The 21,276-nt window shown below is 45.5% G+C and overlaps 1 protein-coding gene across 19 annotated transcripts in view; it reads right to left on the minus strand.

Moving 5' to 3' along the window:
* Window positions 1-21,276, minus strand: part of nfasca (neurofascin homolog (chicken) a) — a 167,006-nt gene that overhangs the window by 12,277 nt on the left and 133,453 nt on the right. For 10 of the 19 annotated variants that reach the window (XR_014920340.1, XR_014920341.1, XM_085455527.1 and 7 more), the window contains 6 exons: window positions 16,205-16,432; window positions 13,852-13,974; window positions 8,718-8,864; window positions 5,985-6,113; window positions 673-708; window positions 45-114 (listed from right to left, as the gene is read on the minus strand). Coding sequence is in view for 17 of the 19 variants with exons in the window: in XM_085455527.1 (XP_085311653.1) it covers window positions 45-114; window positions 673-708; window positions 5,985-6,113; window positions 8,718-8,864; window positions 13,852-13,974; window positions 16,205-16,432 (733 nt within the window). In the remaining 2 variants the exon portion in view is untranslated. Of the gene's footprint in view, window positions 1-44; window positions 115-672; window positions 725-5,984; window positions 6,114-8,717; window positions 8,865-13,851; window positions 13,975-16,204; window positions 16,433-21,276 lie in introns of those variants that run through there. The other 9 variants (XM_085455543.1, XM_085455541.1, XM_085455539.1 and 6 more) reach the window with 5 other exon arrangements.

Below are 21,276 nucleotides of genomic sequence, written 5' to 3' on the forward strand. Positions count from 1 at the left end.
CATATAACAGGAATAGTAATGCAGAACAAGCTATTTATACTTACTGGTAATCAAAGGATCCATCCTGGTCTTTTTGATCCACCGCGTCCAAGGGGAGATCTTTTTTATCTCGCACTGCCAAGGAAGACAACAAAGGTGTTAGGCTGCAGCTGTTCGAGTCAACAGATTTTCAGGGCTTTATGTTGAAAATACAATCATTTAGTTAGTCCCCATCTGCTGGTTTAGTTGCTTTCAGTTGTCACATACTAAGTTTACACTGTGTACTGTGTATAGAGTGTATGAACAACGAGTGTGGGCTCGTCCTATATGAAGCAGCTCACTCCAAGGCTTTGTTCAGTTGCTGCCAATTAAACAAGAATTCACATGTTCAGGTCATTTAGTGACATTTCTTCAGGCCGAGTGGAACATGGAACACAGAGCATTTATGTGAAGGGACAGTCAAGCCTGTTTTAGTAGCAGTTGCATTATGTTGGGTTTGCAGAGAGAGGATCAGGGCCACTGGGGAAAAGGTTTCTTTCTCTTTCCCAGTGACCCTGATCCTCTTCAGTAGCTTTGTGAGTTGGTCAGATTTGTTAAAAACGTTTAGTTTTAGTTCCACATGCCTCACTGAAGTCAGTCTCTGTTATTGGTCACTGGTCTGTTATATTAGTTTGTCACTGAGTCAGCACCTACCCAGAGCCTTTGTGAAACAGCTCATGTAGCCACCACCTGGACATTACAAAAACTGTAAAACATTAACAATACTCTGATTTAAGTCATTCATGGCCATTACGTTATAATACACAAAACAGCAATCCAGCTAAATGCTGTAAAACCTCGAAACCCTGATTTTAAATTCTGAGTTTTCCATCATCATATTTGTCATGTCTGTTTCCAACTTGTTCATGCACACAGCAGCTGGCTGTCCTCCCGGTACTGACTGATCAGCTGGAGTCAGGCTGCCTGCTGCGACTCTGGCTGCTAACAACAACAAGCTGTGCAAAGAGAAACCTACAAATCCCTCACAGCAGATATTCACCCCTCTTCATTTCCTCCTGTTCCCAAAGGTTTGTTGTTGTTCCTTTAACCTTCCTGCCTTCTTGGGACCTTTTTGTGCCACTGCTATGTGTTAAATGGCTGCCATTTCCACTGTGTTCAGTGGAATATAACCAAACTTGCCACAGGATAGTTTTTACCTGTCAATGTTAATATTCCAGTGTGAATTCCTTAAATCAGCCTAAAATGGCTGAGCAGCAGAAATCCCCACACCCATCACCCTGGGGACCATTTTCTGCCCATTGACTTCCATTATAAACGCTATTTTTCAACCCCAAATTATCATCATATGATTTTATTTTTTCTTCTTTTCTTGGATGTCAATGAAGACTCAGGGCCTTGAAGTTTTAATTTTTAAATTGCAAAAAAAATGCAAGAAAAATAATGGCAGGTCAAAATGTATGTTGGTGCCAATCTTTGGTCCATCTAAAGGCCTACTTATAATGACAATCACATATTACTTCAACTGGTTTTTTGTGGAAATATTTAGTTTCGTTTTTTGGTTTTTGGGGCTTATAACACAGGGCGCTCATAAGATAAGATAAGATAAGATAACTCTTTATTGTCATTGCACAGTCATACATAGTACAGTAGTACAATGAAATTGGAAAAACTGTCCTACGTCGGCACTACATATAACACAACACGACACGATATGACACATCACAACGTAACAAACAACACAACACAGTATATTAACTTAGTATAAAAAAGAAGAATAAGTGTATGTGTATTGCACACTGTTATTATTGCACATTAATTATTATTGCACCTTGTTATAAATATAAATATTATTGTTATTGTTTTAAACATTGTTACCTCCCCCTAAAAAGTCCAGGGAGGTATCCAGTCAGGTCAGCTATTTACATTGATCAGGGCTATTGCGCTGTTGTAAAAGCTGTCCTTGAGTCTATTTGTTCGGGACCTCAGCAGCCTGAACCTCCTGCCAGACGGCAGCAGCTTAAACACCCGGTGTCCTGGGTGTGTGCAGTCCCGTAGGATGCTGCGTGCCCTCTTGAGACAGCGAGTGCTGTACAGGTCCTTCAGGGAGGGAAGAGGATGTCCAATGATTTTTTTGGGCCATGTTGATGACCCTCTGGAGTGCCTTTCTGTGTGCTGTGGTGCAGCTGGAGAACCACACACCGATGCAATATGTCAGCACACTTTCAATGGAGCAGCGGTAGAAGACGGTCAGCAGCTCCTTCTTCAGGTCCATTTTTCTGAGGATTCTCAGAAAGTGGAGACGCTGTTGGGCCTTCTTTAAGACCACAGAGGTGTTAGAGCTCCATTGGAGGTCTGTGTCTATGTGCACACCCAGAAACTTGAAACTGGAGACCCTTTCCACGCACTCCCCATTGATGCTGACAGGCTGCAGCTCGGACTTCCTCCTTCTGAAGTCAACTACCAGTTCTTTTGTTTTGGTGGTATTGAGGTCCAGGTTGTTGTCTGCACACCAATCTGACAGCCTCTGAACTTCAGCTCTGTATGCAGTCTCATCTCCCCCTGAGATGAGCCCCACCACAGTGGTATCATCTGCAAACTTGATGACTGTGTTGTCTGGGTGGGAACTAACACAGTCATGTGTGTACAGAGTGTACAGTAGGGGACTCAGTACACAGCCTTGTGGAGAGCCGGTGTTGAGGCTGAGGGCTGAGGAAAGATGAGGCCCCACTCTAACTCTCTGTACACGGTCTGAGAGGAAGTCTCTGATCCAGCGGCAGGTGGTGGAAGGAAGTCCAGTTTCCAGCAGTTTATCTATTAGTCTGTCCGGGAGTATCGTATTGAAAGCAGAGCTAAAGTCAACAAAGAGCAGCCTGGCGTAACGGCCCTGCACTTCCAGGTGAGAGATGGTGGTGTGGAGCGTTGTAGCGATGGCATCTTCAGTTGATCTGTTAGCTCTGTATGCAAACTGGAGCGGGTCGAGTGTGGGTGGCAGGCAGGACATGATGTGACGTCGGACCAGTTTCTCAAAGCACTTCATTATAACAGGTGTTAGAGCAACTGGTCGGTAGTCGTTGAGGTTGCTAATGTTAGTACGCTTTGGCAGTGGGACAATTGTGGCTGACTTTAGGCACGGCGGGATGCAGGACTGGGACAGTGAAGTGTTGAAGATCTTAGTGAAGACCCCAGCCAGCTGGTCTGCACACTCTTTTAGGACCTTTGCGGTTACCCCATCTGGTCCGGTGGCCTTCCTGGGGTTCACTGCCCTCAGTGTGCGCCTCACCTCATATTCCTGCACTATGAGGCTTGGGCTGCTGCTGTCCGATGTTTTTGCTGCTGCTGCCTCTGGTCCCTTCACCTCAAAGCGTGCGAAGAAGTGGTTCAGCTCCTCTGCAAGCTCCGCGTTACCCTCAGTCAACGTGGTATTGCCAGGTTTGTAGTTGGTTAAGTGCTGAACTCCCTGCCATACCTGTCGTGAGTTGTTGGTGGTGAAGTGGTCTTCGATCCTTCTCTTGTACGCTGCCTTGGCCTCTCTGATGCCTCTTTTCAACTGAGATCTGGCTGCACTGTACTGCATACCATCACCGGATCTAAAAGCGGCGTCACGTTGCTTCAGCAGGACCTGGACCTCTTTAGTCATCCAGGGTTTCTGGTTGGAATACACCCGGAGACGTTTGTCCACAGTGACACTGTTGACACAGAAGTTAATATATGAGAGCACTGATGTTGTGTGCTCTTCAAGGTCCTGATGTTCGAACACGCTCCAGTCTGTGTTTTCAAAACAGTCCTGCAGCTGATGTGATGCACCTTCTGGCCAGGTTTTCACAGTTTTTGTGACTGGGGGGGCTCTTCTCCTAATGGGAGTGTATGCAGGGATCAACAGCATGGACATGTGGTCTGACAAACCTAGATGTGGTAGAGGGGTTGCTCTGTAGCCTTTTTGGATGTTGCTGTAGGCTTTATCCAATATGTTTTTCCCCCTCGTTGCACATTTAATATGCTGTTCAAATCTGGGGAATACTGACCTTAAATCAGCATGGTTGAAGTCCCCAGCTATAATGTGCACTGCGTTTGGATGGGAGTTCTGCTGGTTGCTTATTGTCTTGTGCAGCTCCTCCATGGCAGAGTTAGCATTAGCATCGGGTGGTACATACACGGCCGTTACCATGACAACAGTAAACTCGCGAGGTATGTAGACGGGTCTGCACTTCACAGTCAAGTATTCCAAATCCGGGGAACAGTGGCTGTCTACAGTCTTTGTGTTTTTGCACCAGCTGTCATTGGTGTAGATGCATAAACCCCCTCCTTTGATCTTACCGGAGTGGCCGTTCCTGTCGTGACGGTGAACCGTGCGGCCTGCTAGCTCAATAGCCGAGTCCGGAATTGATGGCTGCAGCCAAGTCTCTGTGAGTAATATTATGCTGCTGTCCCGTACACACTTATTGACTGCAATTTGTAATCTCAGTTCGTCGATTTTGTTGGTTATGGACCTGACGTTGGAGAGGAAAATACTCGGAAGCGGTGGCTTAAATGGCATGTAATAACACTGGGATTTGAAGGGTTAAAACAACGAAAATATAATTAAAACTTTACATGAATATTTCAGGGAGAAGTAGTTTTACAAGGTTGGCTAATTTAAAGTGGAATAAAATATGGATATATGGTCTTTTTATGGCGTGGCTGAGAATGGTCCCTAGGGTGATGGGTGTGAGTTTTTTAAAGGATGGCAGGAGGGTTAAAACAAACGAGTTCTGTAAAGCTCAGTATTGAACCTCTAGGCGGGGCAGCCGTCTTCACAAAATTGGATGTAAGGAATCATCTTTATCATCATCTCTTGGTCAGAGTGAGAAACAAATGGAAAGCTGACCGCTCTTCCTCCATACTGCGCTGAAAGATATCTAAGAAGACTTCAGTCACCTCGTGTTGTCTTGTCCAGAGACCCCGTCTGAAACCACCCACCCATTTTCACTTATCAAAAGAAATATTTAAATAAAAAAGACCAGTGTGCTTTCCTTTCTTTAAAAAAGTGCATGACAATATTGATTCATGTTTTGATGTTGTCAAAGGTAAACACATGAGTTCACAGCGCAGTGTGCCACTCGCCCTTTGGTAAGCAGCTGTTCTTCCTCTCGTCATAGCTGCTTCAGTAAAACAATATTTATTTATACTTTAAGCCAATGAAGAGCACATATTTACAATCCACAGCAAAAGAAGATCAATCAGGTATTGTTTTCTTATTTTCTACACACACGTGTCTGTTTGTATTACTCAGAAATCCCTTTGTGTTAGGACGGCACCAGCACAGAAACACAGGCCCAGCCACAGTCCTGGGAAAACAGACTGTATGTCAAAGCAGACAGCTTCACACCACACTGGCATTCCTTGAATTCAGTGGACAGACGGAAAAAGTCAAGGTGGTAGTTTAGTGGCCCATCAGGAAACAAGAGCACCTTCAACACGCTGAATGTTTGCATGAGATGCATCATCACCTGGTCACCAGAGGAGCTGCAAGAACAGACCTCTGCCTGGGTGCAGACACAGCAAAGTAAGACTAGCTTACATTCGCTCAGAGCAAAGATTCCTTTCAGGCTCACTGCTTGTTGTTTGTTGAAGGTTTGATTCACTACAATACACAGACCTGCTTCTTGAACCCAGATGCTTCAGAAAATGCTCTGCTGATGAAACCTCAACAACATCCTTCCACCCAGACGTGTAATGGCATGAGGCGTGGGAGATGGAATCAGTAACTAGCTCTAACTATGTCCTTGTAGCCACATATGACAGCACTGGCTAAAATACCCACGACTCTCAAGACCATTAAGACCATTGATCTTCTTAAAGGAAACTACCTGGATGAACTGTGATATTACTGACATATTCTTCCTCTCGGCATTAAAGAATATTCAGTCTCTGTGTGGCGCCACAAATTCAATAATCACTTCTTCCCACTGTCTGCACGATTTCACTCAAGAGAATAGACTTGCATAAGAATGCTGTGGGAAGCTTACCTGGGTACTTTCCTCCACGACTCCGCTTGATGAAACAGACGATGAGGAGGATCAGGATGATAAGGGCGATGGCGCACATCAATCCGATGAACCAGCCCTGCGTGGCTATGTCTACCTGGTCTATGTAGGCTGGAGTCGTGTCAGAGAGACAAACAAGACGAGACAGTGGACAAGAAAGAAGAACGCAAAGAGAGTTAGTATTTATCTGAGGAGGGTTAGGGTTAACCCCCTAACCCATCCCAGAGCGCTCAGCAGACGTCAACAGCTCAGAACCAATATGTCATCATTTCCCCAAAAACAGTGAGGATGATGCAGTGAACATGATCCTGTCCATGTCAAGTGATTGCCTAAAAATTCACACACTGTGTGATTTAATCTGAAAAATGTACTTTTTTCCCAACAAGTCAGGGACTTTGTTTCACAGCTGCCACAGTCACTGTGTAAGCCTGCATGAGGAGTTTCTCTGCTGGTTGACAAACTGTACCAACCGCCTACCAAGATCAGTCATTTTTACCGGTGCTTGATTTATCCCAGCTTCATGTTCATGTCCCATATTTGGGACTTGAGCTGACAGCTTGTTTTAGTCATTAGTCTTAACTCACCAGAAGGATACCGCACTGGTCAAAAGTTTTGGAACACCCTGATTTTTCCAGTAATTTATTGCAGTTCAAGTCATCCAAGTCCAACGAATAGATCGAAATGGTACAAAGGGAAGTGGTTAAAAACAAAGCTTACCCCAAACTGAAAACTAATGTGCACATACGAAAAGGCCTTTTTCAGGGACAACATGGGCTAACAGTTTAAATCTGTTCTGCAGCAATGGAGGCTGATCAAGCCTTGAAAGCTGCTGCTGGTACTTCCTACAGCTGTTCCAGCTTTTCTGGATTACTCCCCCCTCTGTCTGCACAAAGCAGTGCTGGGACACACTGATGTACTCTCGTGAGCATCAGCTGAACAGTACTCCAGAAAGTAGAGTGTTGCTACAAAATTTAACAATGGAAGAGACACAGACCATCATAACACTTATAAATGCAGGTCTGTCCTGCAGAGAGACAGTGAGTCCAGCTTCCTTCAGCCAAAGGCTCAGAAACTGTGACAGGAGGAGGTCTGCAGACCCAGAGACACGACTGAATCAGAGGACAAGTTTCTGAGAGTTAACAGCTGTGTGACGGCGGCTCACAGGACAACAGCTTCAAGCAGTTTAATCGTGGTCGTAGTGAGAAAGTCTCAGTTTCAGCTGTGAAGAGAAACTTCGAGCTGCAGGTTTGACAGGACGAGTTGCAGCAAGAAAGCCAGACGTCAGAATGAGACAAAGAGGCTCGTCTGGGCCATGAAACACCGACACTGGACTACTGAAGGGGCTGTTTTGGTGGATCCAGGGTCGGTGACTTGTACACAGTGAGAGGCCCCCTGAACCAAAACAGCTACCACAGCACCCTGCAGCCCCATCAACCACCCAAAACATAAGTGCCAGAGCTGTTTTCAGAGTGCAATGAGGCATTAAAATAGTGGTGTTCTAAAACTTTGGACCAGTAACATATATCTGCATATATATACAGATATATGTACTAGAGATGGACCGATCCGATATTACGTATCAGTCTGATACTGACCTAAATTACTGGATCGGATATCAGAGAAAAATAAAAAATGTAATCCGATCCATTAAATATCAAAAAAGCACCTCACAAAACTTGTGACAACGTGCAAGAAAGATGTTGAATCTATTTAATTTAATAGTTTAATTTAAGACAAAAAAAAAATTAAATGAATGAGAGGTAAAACTTGAGGGGGTAGGGACAAATAAGTAAATACTTCAGCCTACTCCTTTTCAAACAAATAATGGAATGATATTTTGTAATGATTGTGAAGGCACATGTTTGAAATGTTTGAAATAAAAATGAACTGAACTGAACTAATTATTCTTGAAAAATAATTGATTTCTGTGCATTTTTTTTCACACTGCATCAAATTAAAGTTGATTACGTCGATTAAGCATCATGAGGTGGGGGGTGGGGGGTGGTTCCCTATTTTTGTTGTTGCTGGGAGTTGGAACCCTATTAGTTAGGTTGCTTAATATTTATGCTAAGTACTCTTTAAAATACCAGAATAGGAAGGATGGAGCAGGTTTAAGTTTATTAGATTGATCAGTGTTGCTGAACTGTGAAATATTTTGGGTGCAGTGCATTTTTTGCATACAGGTATAACAGAATAGCTTTAGTGTTGTTGTTTATTTAAACTTGAGTATGAACAAAATGCAGCAAGATATTAAAAAAACAGTTTTATTGATTAAAAACACTATATCGGATTCATATCGGTATCGGCAGATATCCAAATTTATGATATCGGTATCGGACATAAAGAAGTGGTATCGTGCCATCTCTAATTTTTACACACACACAAGACAGAAGCAATAAATATATCTCTTTAAAGTCGAACTTTTTAGTTGGTTAAAAACACAGGGCCGTGAACTACCAGAAGTAAGCACACGATCTAAACTAACTTGTACTTCTTGTCATGTAGATTCCATTTCTAAAGACAAGCCCTCTAAATCTGAGGCATTTCAAATGTAGAAGGTTTACTGCTGGGAAAAAACAAGACAGATATCAATTAAACAAACCGTGACAACCCGCCCTGCACTGACTTAGTCAGTGTAGATATTACTTGTGTCAAATACGTAGAGGAGCCCAGCTGGCTCCCATCCTTGCTCCACACGGCCAGGTGTGGTCTCACCTGCTTTGGTCTTAAAGGTGACAGATTTGCTGCTGACACTGTTGAATAGATGGGAGTAAACTCTCAGGTGATACACGACGCCTGGGATGAGATCCACCACATTAATGGGGGGCTGTTGACTCTTTACATCTTTCTTCGTCTTGTTACCTTGGAAACACAATTAAGAGGCCAATCACACTCCAGGGGTGTGGCCTTCGCTCCACTTTAAAACCGGGCATACAACAGTCTGCAGCATCACAGTGCTTTACAGGGAGACTGCTGTTGTCTGATAGCAGGGTGGCGGTGCTGAACTGAGGCTGATAGCAATGCTGCGACCACAGTGGCCATAAAGATTCACTCATCTCTTTAAATTAGTAAAACATATGGATTAAACAGTATGTATGCCTGGCCACAACACTTTATGAAATTCTCACTTCAGACAATATGTTCTGATTAATCTTACTGTTTTATGGCCCTCTGACTACTTTTTTCTTCAAGGTCAAGTTCCCTGCAGAATCCTGATCATTGCTAGTAGTGGAATAGTGAGGCACAAGGACCACTGTCTGTCAAGCAAAACCACTGGAATACAATCGGCTGAAAAGCATGTTTTAAAACATGTTCAGCACCGTCTTCTGTCAGTACACAACGTTGGTGCTGGTTACCATCAATAGATCTACTCTGCATTAGTTTATGTTCACAAACTAGCAACAAAACCAGTAACTCCGTGGGACATAAGCAGACCTTTGAAATTCTGCGGGGTTTGTCTGCATCGTTCTTTCACAGGAAAGCATTATCAAGATTATCAGGTAAGTTTATACAACTGCGATATTACATTTGTTTCAATGTCTGATACCCTCCATCTCTCTTCAAATAAGACATTTTTAATGTCAACAACACTTTTTACCTGGATAAAAGTCACTTTGCAGCAGCTACTTTACAATGGGAATGTTCTTTTTGGCTGTAAACTACTTGATATTCTTTCATAAAAGTTTAATTTCCAGAAATCATTCTTTTGAAAAATTCTGGAAATCACTTTCGGGCAGCGATCACTGGAAGCGAGTGTGGATCGGTATACTGACTACTTAAAGAAATGATGAACTGTATTGTCTCTATTAACTTCTTAAGGTGCCTCAACAAAAAAGAATAACATCTAAACTGGAAACTTTGTCCACAAGCTGTTGTATGTCCAGTTACATTATGTAGCAGTTCTCGCGTCGGCATATTTCCCCGAGACTTTGTGGAGGTTCCACACCCCTGGAGACTGGATTACTCCTTCACCTACATTTAGGCGAAGGAGACTTTAACACGGAGGCTTTTTCTCCTTCGACCATGCGCATGAAGGTCAGGATTTTGGATCGTGTTTTAATAAGAAACACAGTGAACTGTTTGATGTGCTTGGGAAAAAAAGAGCATATTTTATTATATAAAATAGCGCATATATTATATCATAATTTGCGAACACTTTATTTTCAAGCTAATTGTGCGGCTCGTTGCACCCGGCCTGTCGAGGAAAGGCTGCAGTATTGGGCTCAAGCTAGTTGGTCTCTCATCCAAACAGTCTTCATTTAAAAAGTACTTTGTAGCCCGAACAATGCAGGCAGATTTTCCCAAGTCAGTGCAGCTAGCCAAACAACAAAGAACCGCTGACTGCTTAAGTGATAAAGTGAAAGTGGACAGTATAGGCTTGATTTAAAACCCATTGTTGCAGCTAGGTGCAGAACAAAAGCGACCCCCTTAAACTGCTTTTATTGTCCCTGTTTTTCCCCAGGTTATTGGTTCTGTTACTAGTCAGCTAACAGCAAGTCTATTGACGGCAACCAAACAACCAACCCAGTGACATAAAGCTCCATACTGAGAGAAGATGCTACTAAACAGGATTTTAAAATGTAAGCACTTTGAGTTAAATCTATGTCAGGTGGCAAAACATTGCTCGTCTCAGTTAGACACCAGACCCCCTCCTATCTCTAAGGTCCAGGCAGAAAGCAGTGATGACAGCCTGCACGTTTTCAGCAGAAACACGTCTGTCATGCCAATGAGACACACTCTGAAGAGGCAGCATGAAGTGACATCATGCACCATGCTGTTAGCCACACAAAGTGAAAGTCATCCAACATGGGTGATTACCAAGCCATGCTACAGCAGTCCTCAAACCAGCCAAAGAAAGCACAGACACACAAAGAACATGCTGTTTGACAAAAGTCAGTGAAGTGTTATGAGAAAGGCTTTTTGTCATTTGTAAAATGATATCCATCTGCCACGTCTTTCTTTTGTGTATGTGGCTAAATAATTATCCTCATGACAGTCAGCCCTATTTGAAAACAGTGTATTTAAATGCTAGTTTATTGTTTTCAAGCAGCTGTAAAAAAATCAAAGTAACCCAATCCTTTTCCTAAACAATATATTCTCCACATTCTTTTTTTAAGTATAACAATCAAACATAAAAAGGCAGTTTGTGGCAGTTATTGTGGCTAGCTCTGCCTGATACGTCCCTTAACTCTGGGGACAGGTTGTCCAGGGTTAGTAACCTGTTCGGGCAGTGTGTTGGGACGTGTTCGTGACCTGTAGCGACATGTAGCGGGGCCTTCTCGGTAGCCCTAACCCACCAGCATCAATAATGCACTCCTGTCGTAATGTCGTAAAGTCTATGACCTGACCTACATGCATTCTGTATTGAGTAGAGATAGTATCAATACAATTTCTTCAATGCATTTAAAACCCTGTTGGGATTTGTTTTCTTGTTTTCTTTCTTTCTTTGTTGTTTTTGTAACCGTATAAAGTAGAGTACAACAGCAGAACAGGAGAGACCCGAGGCGGCCGCCGAGCGGAGAGTCAGGTGAACTGAACTTCAAGTAAGAAGTTATGAGCTGAAGTCTATCTGGGTCAGATATAAACCAAGTTTAGGTGCAGTTTATTTTCGTTATGCTGACTTTTTACAGTCAGAGAAAATATTACACCTTTCATATTGAGGTGAAAAGGAACCGTTTGTCCCGGACTTCAGCTACAATGGAAAAAGACACAAAGCTGGAGTTATTCTGTGTCTTTGCTGCACAGCTGCCTTCTTCTCCTCTCATTCTCCCCCCTCTCTCTCCTGTTGCTACTTCAGTCATGAAACTGATCAGTGATCAGCTGATTGGCTTTTCACTCTTGTTTGTTTATCACCCACTTTGCGCCAGAAAGAGGAAACCAGCAGAGGGTTGATATGAATGAGTTGAAGTTATGAACTGTTTCTGAGAGACAAATAACACCAGGATCCTTTTCTAAGCAGCTGACAGCTGGTAACTGTGCAGAGGCGGGTCTAGCAAAGGGGGGCAGGTAGGGCATTAACAGGGAGAGGGGGTCACAAAGAAATACTTTTCTTTCTTATTCTCATTTAAACTGTCTCACTTTTATGAAATAATTATCTGAATCTTACGACCAAAGTTTTAATCTGATGTCAAACGTATAGAAATCATACATATACCAACAAGACTGTGCATCACTGTCACAGCAGCGTTTGTTTTCATTCAAAGGCTTCATGGCTTTTCCTATAATACCTGGGGGGCCGGTCTCTAGTCAAAATGCCCGGGCCCATTTTTTGTCCCAGTCCAGCCCTGGTACTTCCTGTTTACTGTTGGGTTGTAGTTAGCGCTGGTTAGCTCCAGTAGCTAGCTAATTCTCAATTGGAAACAAACAAAAAAAACTTAATAAACGAAAAAAAATGTGGACTCTTTTGAAAGAGTCTTAATAAAATCAATAAACACACATTATAAACAGCTTTACTACTTTACACGAGTTCATCTTACTCTACAATAGGTTGGAAGAGGTTAAGATTTATTTATATCACTATGTTTTTTGAAACATAGTAAGTAAACATCCCTGTTGTCTCAAAAATGAGAGAAGAAGCGTCTCCTTTGTCTCAGTCAACCTAAAAACAAACACACCCTGGCTGGACAGATCTCCCGTTAGGCCTGCTGTGGTTTATCTTATCAGGGTTACATACACTGTGTCCTCAAACATGACCTACCACGGATCAAGAGTCTGTATGAAAGAAAAGTCTAGATCTCACATCCTGACAGCCTGACAGTGCAGGGATGGGTGAGAGAAGTGGATAGCATCAGACCAATCACATCACTTCCTTTCCTCACACGCAGACATTAATAATTAAAATCTCAGCACAAGTACACAAACACATCTCCATCCTTTCTCTGCTCCAGACTTTATAGACTGGGCTGAGGCAAACAGCAGTAACTGAGATGTCTGATCAGAGCTACCCAATTTTGCTCTGTGAAAAGGTGGGATGATTAAAAGCCAGAGTACACAGCACTTCATACCAAGCAGGTGAGTATGGCAGCCTTGGTGAGCAACAAAGACACAGTTAAACAGCCGTTCAAAGAAAGCAGCCCATCCCAGCGCCGGGCCAACAAAAGCAACGCAAAGAAAGGCAACAGAACTCATAGATCCATGCACATGGTGCACTCAAACAGGCAGAACCAAAGAGTGAGAGGGAAAATAATTTTGCAGATGCTGCCTAAAAACGGCTCTCAGTTAACGTGTAACTGCGAAGTATATGGAACAAAATGTCATCTTTCATCTGAATATAATTACATTGAGATGTACCATTTCTGTTGTGACTAAAATCAATATTATGCTGATCTGGAAAACATTTTCAAGACTGCTACTGCACATCCAGATGTTTTCCTCTCATCCAGTCACATTAAAATCTAACTATAGATTGTGTTACTGCAGCTAAATGATATATTGTTAGGTCTTTTCAAGCTGATTACGTGTGAATTGTTAGCAAAAGAATGCACTTATAAAAAGCAAAAAGGAAGCCAATTTGAACCATCTGACCTCAAGCTTGCACACACAGTATCAAACAGACGTTTATGTTGACTACATCTATTTATTTCATTCTAATGTTCGGTTTGAAGATGCTTATGAGAACTTCAAACCTGGATCCGGGCTCCTCCTTGCCACCAGGCTGTAGTGTCCTGTATTCCCGTAATGTACAAATGGTGTGATAACATTTGGTTTTACCTGTTCAGCTCCACCTACACTCTGCACCTTGAAGCTCCGGTTTTACTTCACTATCCTTGTAGATCTACTCTGTAGTCAGAACATTTAGTTCACAGTTTATATCTCAGTAGCGCAGTTTGAGCTTGGTCTGATTTCTTACTGTCCAGAGTGAACTCTAGTACAAAATCGCTGCTGCTGGCCGGGAAGTTGTGCGTCCAGCTGACTTTAGCGTAGTTACTGTTAGGCTCCACCGTCAAATTCCAGATCTCTCGCCCAGAAGCCACTACACAAGGTAGGGTAGGTGGGGGGTGGGGTAGGGGACAAAGGGTTCAAAGTTGGAAGCAAGAGGCAGAGAGGGCACAGTTACAACAACCACACACAGGGCTCTGTTTGGACCCGTGCAGACTGCTAGCCTTGCACAAGTCTTCCTACAACAAAACAGACTCCATGCTTTGCTCAAAATCAAACTAAGAGCATTAAACTATATTCACCCCCCCCCCCCCACCCAAATATATCTGCATAGTTTTTTTAAGTTCATGAATGAATGAATTGTAATGTTTACTTCTGAGTTAGCGATTACCGTATTTTCACGACCATAAGGCGCACTTAAAAGTCTTAGATTTTCTTCAAAAAGTACGGCGCGCCCTATAGCGCAGTGCGCCCTGTGTGATGTAAGGAGGACGTAGTAGAGAACACCATGAGAACGCTAAAGGGTGAAGTGTGGGCGCAACCCTGAAAATGGCAAAGAGACACGCTTATGAAGCACAGTTTAAACTGAAGGCCATCAGCTACGCGGAGGAACATGGAAATCGAGCAGCGGCGAGAGAATTTAAGATTAACGAATCGATGGTTCGCAAATGGAGGAAGCTAGAAAACAAGCTCCGGCAGGTCAAGAAAACGCAGCTGAGTTTCCGCGGACATAAGGCGAGGTGGCCCGAGTTGGAGGAAAGACTCGAGCGGTGGATCATCGAGCAAAGAACGAGCGGGAGAAGCGTTTCGACAGTCACCATTCGGCTAAAAGCAGTTTCACTTTCACTTTTTATGAAACGGTGCCATTTTTCCATCCGGACCAGGACTACGGCAGCGCAGCAACTTCCAGCGGATTATAAGGAAAAGCTGGCCATCTTCCGCTCCTACTGCAGCAAACACATTGGCGACAAAAACATCCAGCCCAGCCACATCACAAACATGGACGAGGTCCCGCTCACTTTCGACATCCCGGTGAGTCACACTGTGGAGAAGAAGGGGACCAGCACGGTAGCGATACGCACAACGGGGTTTGAAAAGTCTTCTTTTACTGTTGTGCTTGGCTGCCATGCTAATGGACAGAAACTGCCGCCTATGGTGATTTTTAAGCGAAAGACTTTGCCTAAAGAGAAGTTTCCAGCAGGAATCATCATTAAGGCAAATGAAAAGGGCTGGATGGATGAGGAAATGATGAAAGAGTGGCTGAGGGAGGTGTATGTAAGGAGACCAGGTGGTTTTTTCCACGCATCACCATCGCTCTTAATCTGTGACTCTATGCGTGCCCATCTCACAGCCGATGTGAAAAAACTAGTGAAACAAAGGAACTGTGAGCTTGCTGTCATTCCGGGAGGCCTGACAAAGGAACTCCAGCCGCTGGACATCGGTGTGAACCGCCCGTTCAAAGTAAGGCTGCGAGCGGCCTGGGAGCGATGGATGACCGATGGAGACCACAGTTTCACCAAGAGTGGAAGGCAGCGCCGGGCGAGTTACGCCACAATTTGCCAATGGATTGTAGATGCTTGGGCTAACATGTCTGCTGGCACTGTTGTTCGAGCTTTCGCAAAAGCCGGCATCATTTCCGAGGAGCCGCACGGCACGGAAAGTGACTCTGACAGTGAAGAAAGTGAACCTGGCATGTTTGATGGAGATTTAGCGCAGCTGTTCAATTCAGACACAGAGGATGAGGACTTCCATGGGTTTGATTGATGATAAAAATGTGAGTACCAAACTTCGTTTTGCTCCTGCTTTATTTTTAAATACGCACACTTGTATGCTTGTGTGTTGTTGATGATGACGATTACTGGTAATAAAAATGTGAGTACCAAACTCAGTTTTGCTCCTGCTTTATTTTTAAATACGCATACGGTACTTGTATGCGCCCTATGATCCAGTGCGCCTTATGTGTGTGTTAAATACAGTAATGGCACACATAACTGAGACTGCGCCTTTTAGTACAGTGCGTCTTATGGTCATGAAAATACGGTACTTCAGTCCTAACACTGCCAGTGTCCAAGTACTAATCAAACTACTGAAACTCAAAGCCATCATGTTCTGTAAAATAAACGTTTAGGTTCTCGCTCCTTGACCAGGAAGATATTTGCTGGCTACAACCCAGTATTTTGTAGCAACTCCCCACTTTTTGTGCAGCAGGTACAGCACAGCGTATCGAAGGAAACACTGATGTAGCTTACTGTTCAGGTAGGAGAAGACAGTTCAATTCAAATGGTAGACAGACAGTAAAACTAGAATGGGACAACAGCAAGTACCCAACACATTCTGGTCAATACGCTTGGTGGTGAACAGCATTGGAAGGATGGTAGTGGTTGCCTCAGTAGTAGAAGTGGTGGCAATAGTAGTGGTTGAAGTCGTAGTTGTAGGAGTGGGAGTAGCTGAGGTACTAATGGTTGTAGGAGCAATGGTAGTAGGAGAAGGATAACCAAAAGGAGTAGGAGTAGGAGTGAAACCAGAAGCCACAAAGGAGTCGGTAAGCTCGACTACAAAAGAGGAGGAGAGAGCAGAGGGTTAAAGACAAGGTAGCAGGAACGTCAAACACAACGATGAACAATGACGCACACACACATGCTTACTCGCACACGCATGCATACGCACACGCATGTATACACACACGCATGCATATGCATGAGAAGTCAAAGAATCCCTGAGCAGAAACACTCGAGGAATTCCCTGCAAGATCACAGTCCTCATTTGAGAGCATCTCATTCCAAGGATCCATGCACGTTATTCTTCTGTCATCAGGAGGACAGATGTTGTCTCGTAATGTGTTTCGTCCAAAGTGTTAGGCTACGTGGGACCCAGTGTTTATGCTCTTTGATTCAGGGTTTCTAATGATTTCCTGATTTCTAGTTCTTAGGTCTTGTTCCTCCCTATGATCCTCGTGTCTCATCGACTCAGATAAATTAATAATAAATTAGATAAATAATGCTAATATCATTTGTATTTTTTCACTGTAATCATCTTGAACCTGTTGATATTTATTTGTAATATAAATCGCTATTCTAATGAATTGGTATTTATTAGAATGTATATTTATTGTACTCCTCTTTGAATCGCTACCTTATCGTGGTGGAGGGGTTTGTGTGTCCCAGGGATCCCAGGGGCTATGTTGTCTGGGGGCTTTTGCCCCCTGGTAGGGTCTCCCATGGCAAATTGGTCCTGGGTGAGGGACCAGACAAAGAGCGATTCAGAAGTCCCTTATGAAAAGAATATCGAGGGAACAGTTTACCCCGCCCGGGATAGGGTTACCGGGGCCCCGCCCTGGAGCCAGGCCCGGGGAGGGTGCCCGAGGGCAAGCGTCTGGTGGCCAGGCCTTAGTCCATGGGGCCCGGCCGGGCACAGCCCAAAGAGGAGACATGGGTCCATCCTCCCGCAGGCCCACCACCCGCAGGAGGCGCCATAGGGGTCGTGTGCATTGTGTGCCGGGTGGCGGCCAGGAGCGGAGGCCCTGGCGGACTGACCCCCGGCTGCCAAGACTGGCAATAGGGAGATGGAATGTCACCTCTCTGGTGGGGAAGGAGCCTGAGTAAGTGCGTGAGGTTGAGAGGTACCGGCTAGATATAGTCGGGCTCACCTCTACGCATGGCTTGGGCTCTGGAACCAGTCTCCTGGAGAGGGGCTGGACTCTGTCTCAGTCTGGAGTTGCCCCTGGTGAGAGGCGGCGGGCTGGGGTGGGTATTCTAATATCCCCTCGGCTTGCTGCCAGTACGTTGGGGTTTTTCCAGGTGGACGAGAGGGTTTGTTCCCTGCGCCTTAGGGTCGGGGAACGGGTCCTGACTGTCATCTGCGCTTATGCGCCGAGTGGCAGTTTGGAGTACCCAGCCTTCTTAGAGTCCCTGGGGGGGGGGGGGGTGCTGGAAGGTTCTCCACCTGGAGACTCTGTTGTCCTGCTGGGAGACTTCAATGCTCATGTGGGTAAAGACAGTGAGACCTGCAGGGGCGTGATTGGGAGGAACGGCCTCCCTGATCTGAACCTGAGCGGTGCTTTGTTATTGGACTTCTGTGCTAACCACAGTTTGGCCATAACGAACACCCTGTTCGAACATCAAATCAAATCAAATCACTTTTATTGTCACATCACATGTGCAGGTACATTGGTACAGTACATGTGAGTGAAATTCTTGTGTGCGAGCTTCACAAGCAACAGAGTTGTGCAAAATACAATAATGTAAACAAGCAAAATACAAGAATGGCTACATCTGAAACTAATAAACATAAGAGTGTCCATAAGTGCACGTGGCACCAGGACACTCTAGGCCGAAGATCAATGAACGATTTTGTAATCGTATCAGCAGACCTGCGACCATATGTTCTGGACACTCGGGTAAAGAGAGGGGCTGAGCTGTCAACTGATCACCACCTGGTGGTGAGTTGGATCAGGTGGTGGGAGAGGACGCTGGACAGACCTGGTGCACCTAAACGCGTAGTGAGGGTGTGCTGGGAACGTCTAGCAGAGGCCCCAGTCCGCGAGATCTTCAACGCACACCTCCGGCAGAGCTTCAACAGCATTCCGAGGGAGACTGGGGACATTGAGTCCGAATGGACCATGTTCAGCGTCTCCATTGCCAAAGCTGCTGCATTGAGCTGCGGCCGCAAGGTAATTGGTGCCTGCCGTGGTGGTAATCCCCGAAACAAATGGTGGACACCAGAGGTGAAGGGAGCCACCAGGCTGAAGAAAGAGTCCTATCGGGCTTGGTTAGCCTGTGGGACTCCGGAGGCAGCCGACAGGTATCGACAGGCCAAGCGGAATGCGGCTCGGGCAGTGGCTGAAGCAAAAACTCGTGTGTGGGAGGAGTTCGGAGAGGCCATGGAAAAAGACTTTCGGACTGTCTCGAAGAGATTCTGGCAAACCGTCAGGCGTCTCAGGAGGGGAAAGCGGTGCTCTACCTGCACTGTGTATAGTGCTGGCGGAGCGCTGCGGATGTCGACTGAGAAAATTGTCAGGCGGTGGAAGGAATACTTCGAGGACCTCCTTAATCCCACTGACACGTCTTCCGAGGAGGAAGCAGAGTCTGGGGATGAGGGGAATGACCCGCCAATTTCCGGGGGGGAGGTCACTGAGGCAGTTAAACAACTCCTTGGTGGCAGAGCCCCTCGTGTTGATGAGGTCCGCCCCGAGTTCCTGAAGGCTCTGGACGTTGTAGGGCTGTCCTGGTTGACACGCCTCTGCAATGTTGCGTGGAGATCAGGGGTATTATCTGTGGACCGGCAGACCGGGGTGGTGGTCCCCATCTTTAAGAAGGGGGACCGGAGGGTGTGTTCCAACTACAGGGGGATCACACTCCTCAGCCTCCCTGGGAAAGTCTATGCCAGGGTGCTGGAAAGGAGAGTTCGTCCGTTAGTCTAACCTCGGATACAGAAGGAACAATGCGGTTTTCGTCCTGGTCGCGGAACACTGGACCAGCTCTTTATCCTCTCCAGGATACTTGAGGGTGCATGGGAGTTTGCCCAACCAGTCTACATGTGTTTTGTGGACTTGGAGAAGGCATTCGACCGTGTCCCTCGGGGTGTCCTGTCGGAGGTGTTGCGGGAATATGGGGTGTCTGGCCCATTGCTACGGGCCATTCGATCCCTATACAACCGTTGCAAGAGCTTGGTTCGCATTGCCAGCAATAAGTCGGACTCGTTCCCGGTGGGTGATGGGCTCCGCCAGGGCTGCCCTTTGTCTCCGGTTCTGTTCATAATTTTTATGGACAGGATTTCTAGGCGCAGCCAAGTGGCGGAGGGCTTTCGCTTTGGTGGCCTCAGAATCTCATCTCTGATTTTTGCGGATGATGTGGCTCTGTTGGCTTCATCGGGTGAGGGCCTCCAGCTCGCACTGGAACGGTTCGCAGCCGAGTGTGAAGCAGCGGGAATGAGGATCAGCACCTCCAAATCTGAGGCCATGGTTCTCAGCCGGAAAAGGATGGAGTGCCCACTCCGGGTCGGGGATGAGTTCCTGCCCCAAGTGGAGGAGTTCAAGTATCTCGGGGTCTTGTTCGCGAGTGATGGGAGAAGGGAGCCGGAGATCGACAGACGGATTGGGGCTGCAGCTGCAGTAATGCGGACGTTGCACCGGTCCGTCGTGGTGAAGAGGGAGCTGAGTGTAAAAGCGAAGCTCTCAATTTACCGGTCGATCTACGTCCCTACCCTCACCTATGGCCACGAGCTGTGGTTAGTGATCGAAAGAACGAGATTGCGGATACAAGCGGCAGAAATGAGCTTCCTCCGAAGGGTGGCTGGCCTCTCCCTTAGAGATAGGGTGAGAAGTTCGGCCATCCGGGAGGGGCTCAGAGTAGAGCCGCTGCTCCTCCACATCGAAAGGAGCCAGCTGAGGTGGTTCGGGCATCTGACAAGGATGCCCCCTGGGCGCCTCCTGGGTGAGGTGTTCCAGGCATGTCCCACCGGGAGGAGGCCCCGGGGCAGACCCAGGACACGCTGGAGAGATTATATCTCTCGGCTGGCCTGGGAACGCCTTGGTGTTCCCCGGATAAGCTGGAGGAGGTGGCTGGGGAGAGGGAGGTCTGGGCCTCTTTACTTAGGCTGCTGCCCCCGTGACCCGGCCCCGGATAAAGCGGATGAAGATGGAGATGGAGATATTTATTGTATATTTTTTGGTACATTTATAAACTTGAAGGTAATTTTATGTCATTTTGTTTTTAACAGAATGAGGCTCAAATGTAAAACTGTTTTACTGATAACTTCTTACACATAAAGACTGATTCCCAGTCTCTTCCTGACGTGAGGATTACACTTTCATAATCTAACACTGGTATTAGACTGACACGCCGTGGTGGCCGTAACCCACAGACTGGGCACTGACTGGGAAATGGAAAGAGCTCAGTCAGTACAGAGCTAAAATATGTCTGCGTTTTAGTCACTACTAACTCTAAATCTACCCATACATGGTTCATTAGACCTGATCAAAGATACATTTTTCACCCATTTGAGGGAAAGTTGGGAAACAGCTTGGATTGCTTTGGGAAAAACTTTTCTTGCAGACACCTCAAAGAGAAACTATCAGCACTGGTGATAGAATTATAACGAGTGGTTTGATTAACTCAAGTATAATTGTTATTTGTTCTGTCATGACATCAGGAAGGCAGTATACGGTTGCACAGTCACTGCATTTACCATCGAACAATAAGGCATGTGTGTGAACTCTCCCCAAGAGGTCCATTGTAGATCACAGAAACATGATTAGACATAATACGTACAAGATGTTTATACTTCTTAAAGTAGGTATTAGCAGAAGGTGTTATAGTGGCTCTGGTATAGAACGTTTTCATATAAGCAGTCCAGCAGTTTCACTGATTTCTTCTTCAGCTTTTGACACTTTGGAGAC

The sequence above is a fragment of the Copadichromis virginalis genome, linkage group LG5 (genome assembly GCF_057382275.1).
Source record: "Copadichromis virginalis isolate Kocher_CV1m ecotype Utaka linkage group LG5, C_Virginalis_male_GT1.1, whole genome shotgun sequence".
In the NCBI taxonomy this organism is placed as follows: Eukaryota; Metazoa; Chordata; class Actinopteri; order Cichliformes; family Cichlidae; genus Copadichromis; species Copadichromis virginalis.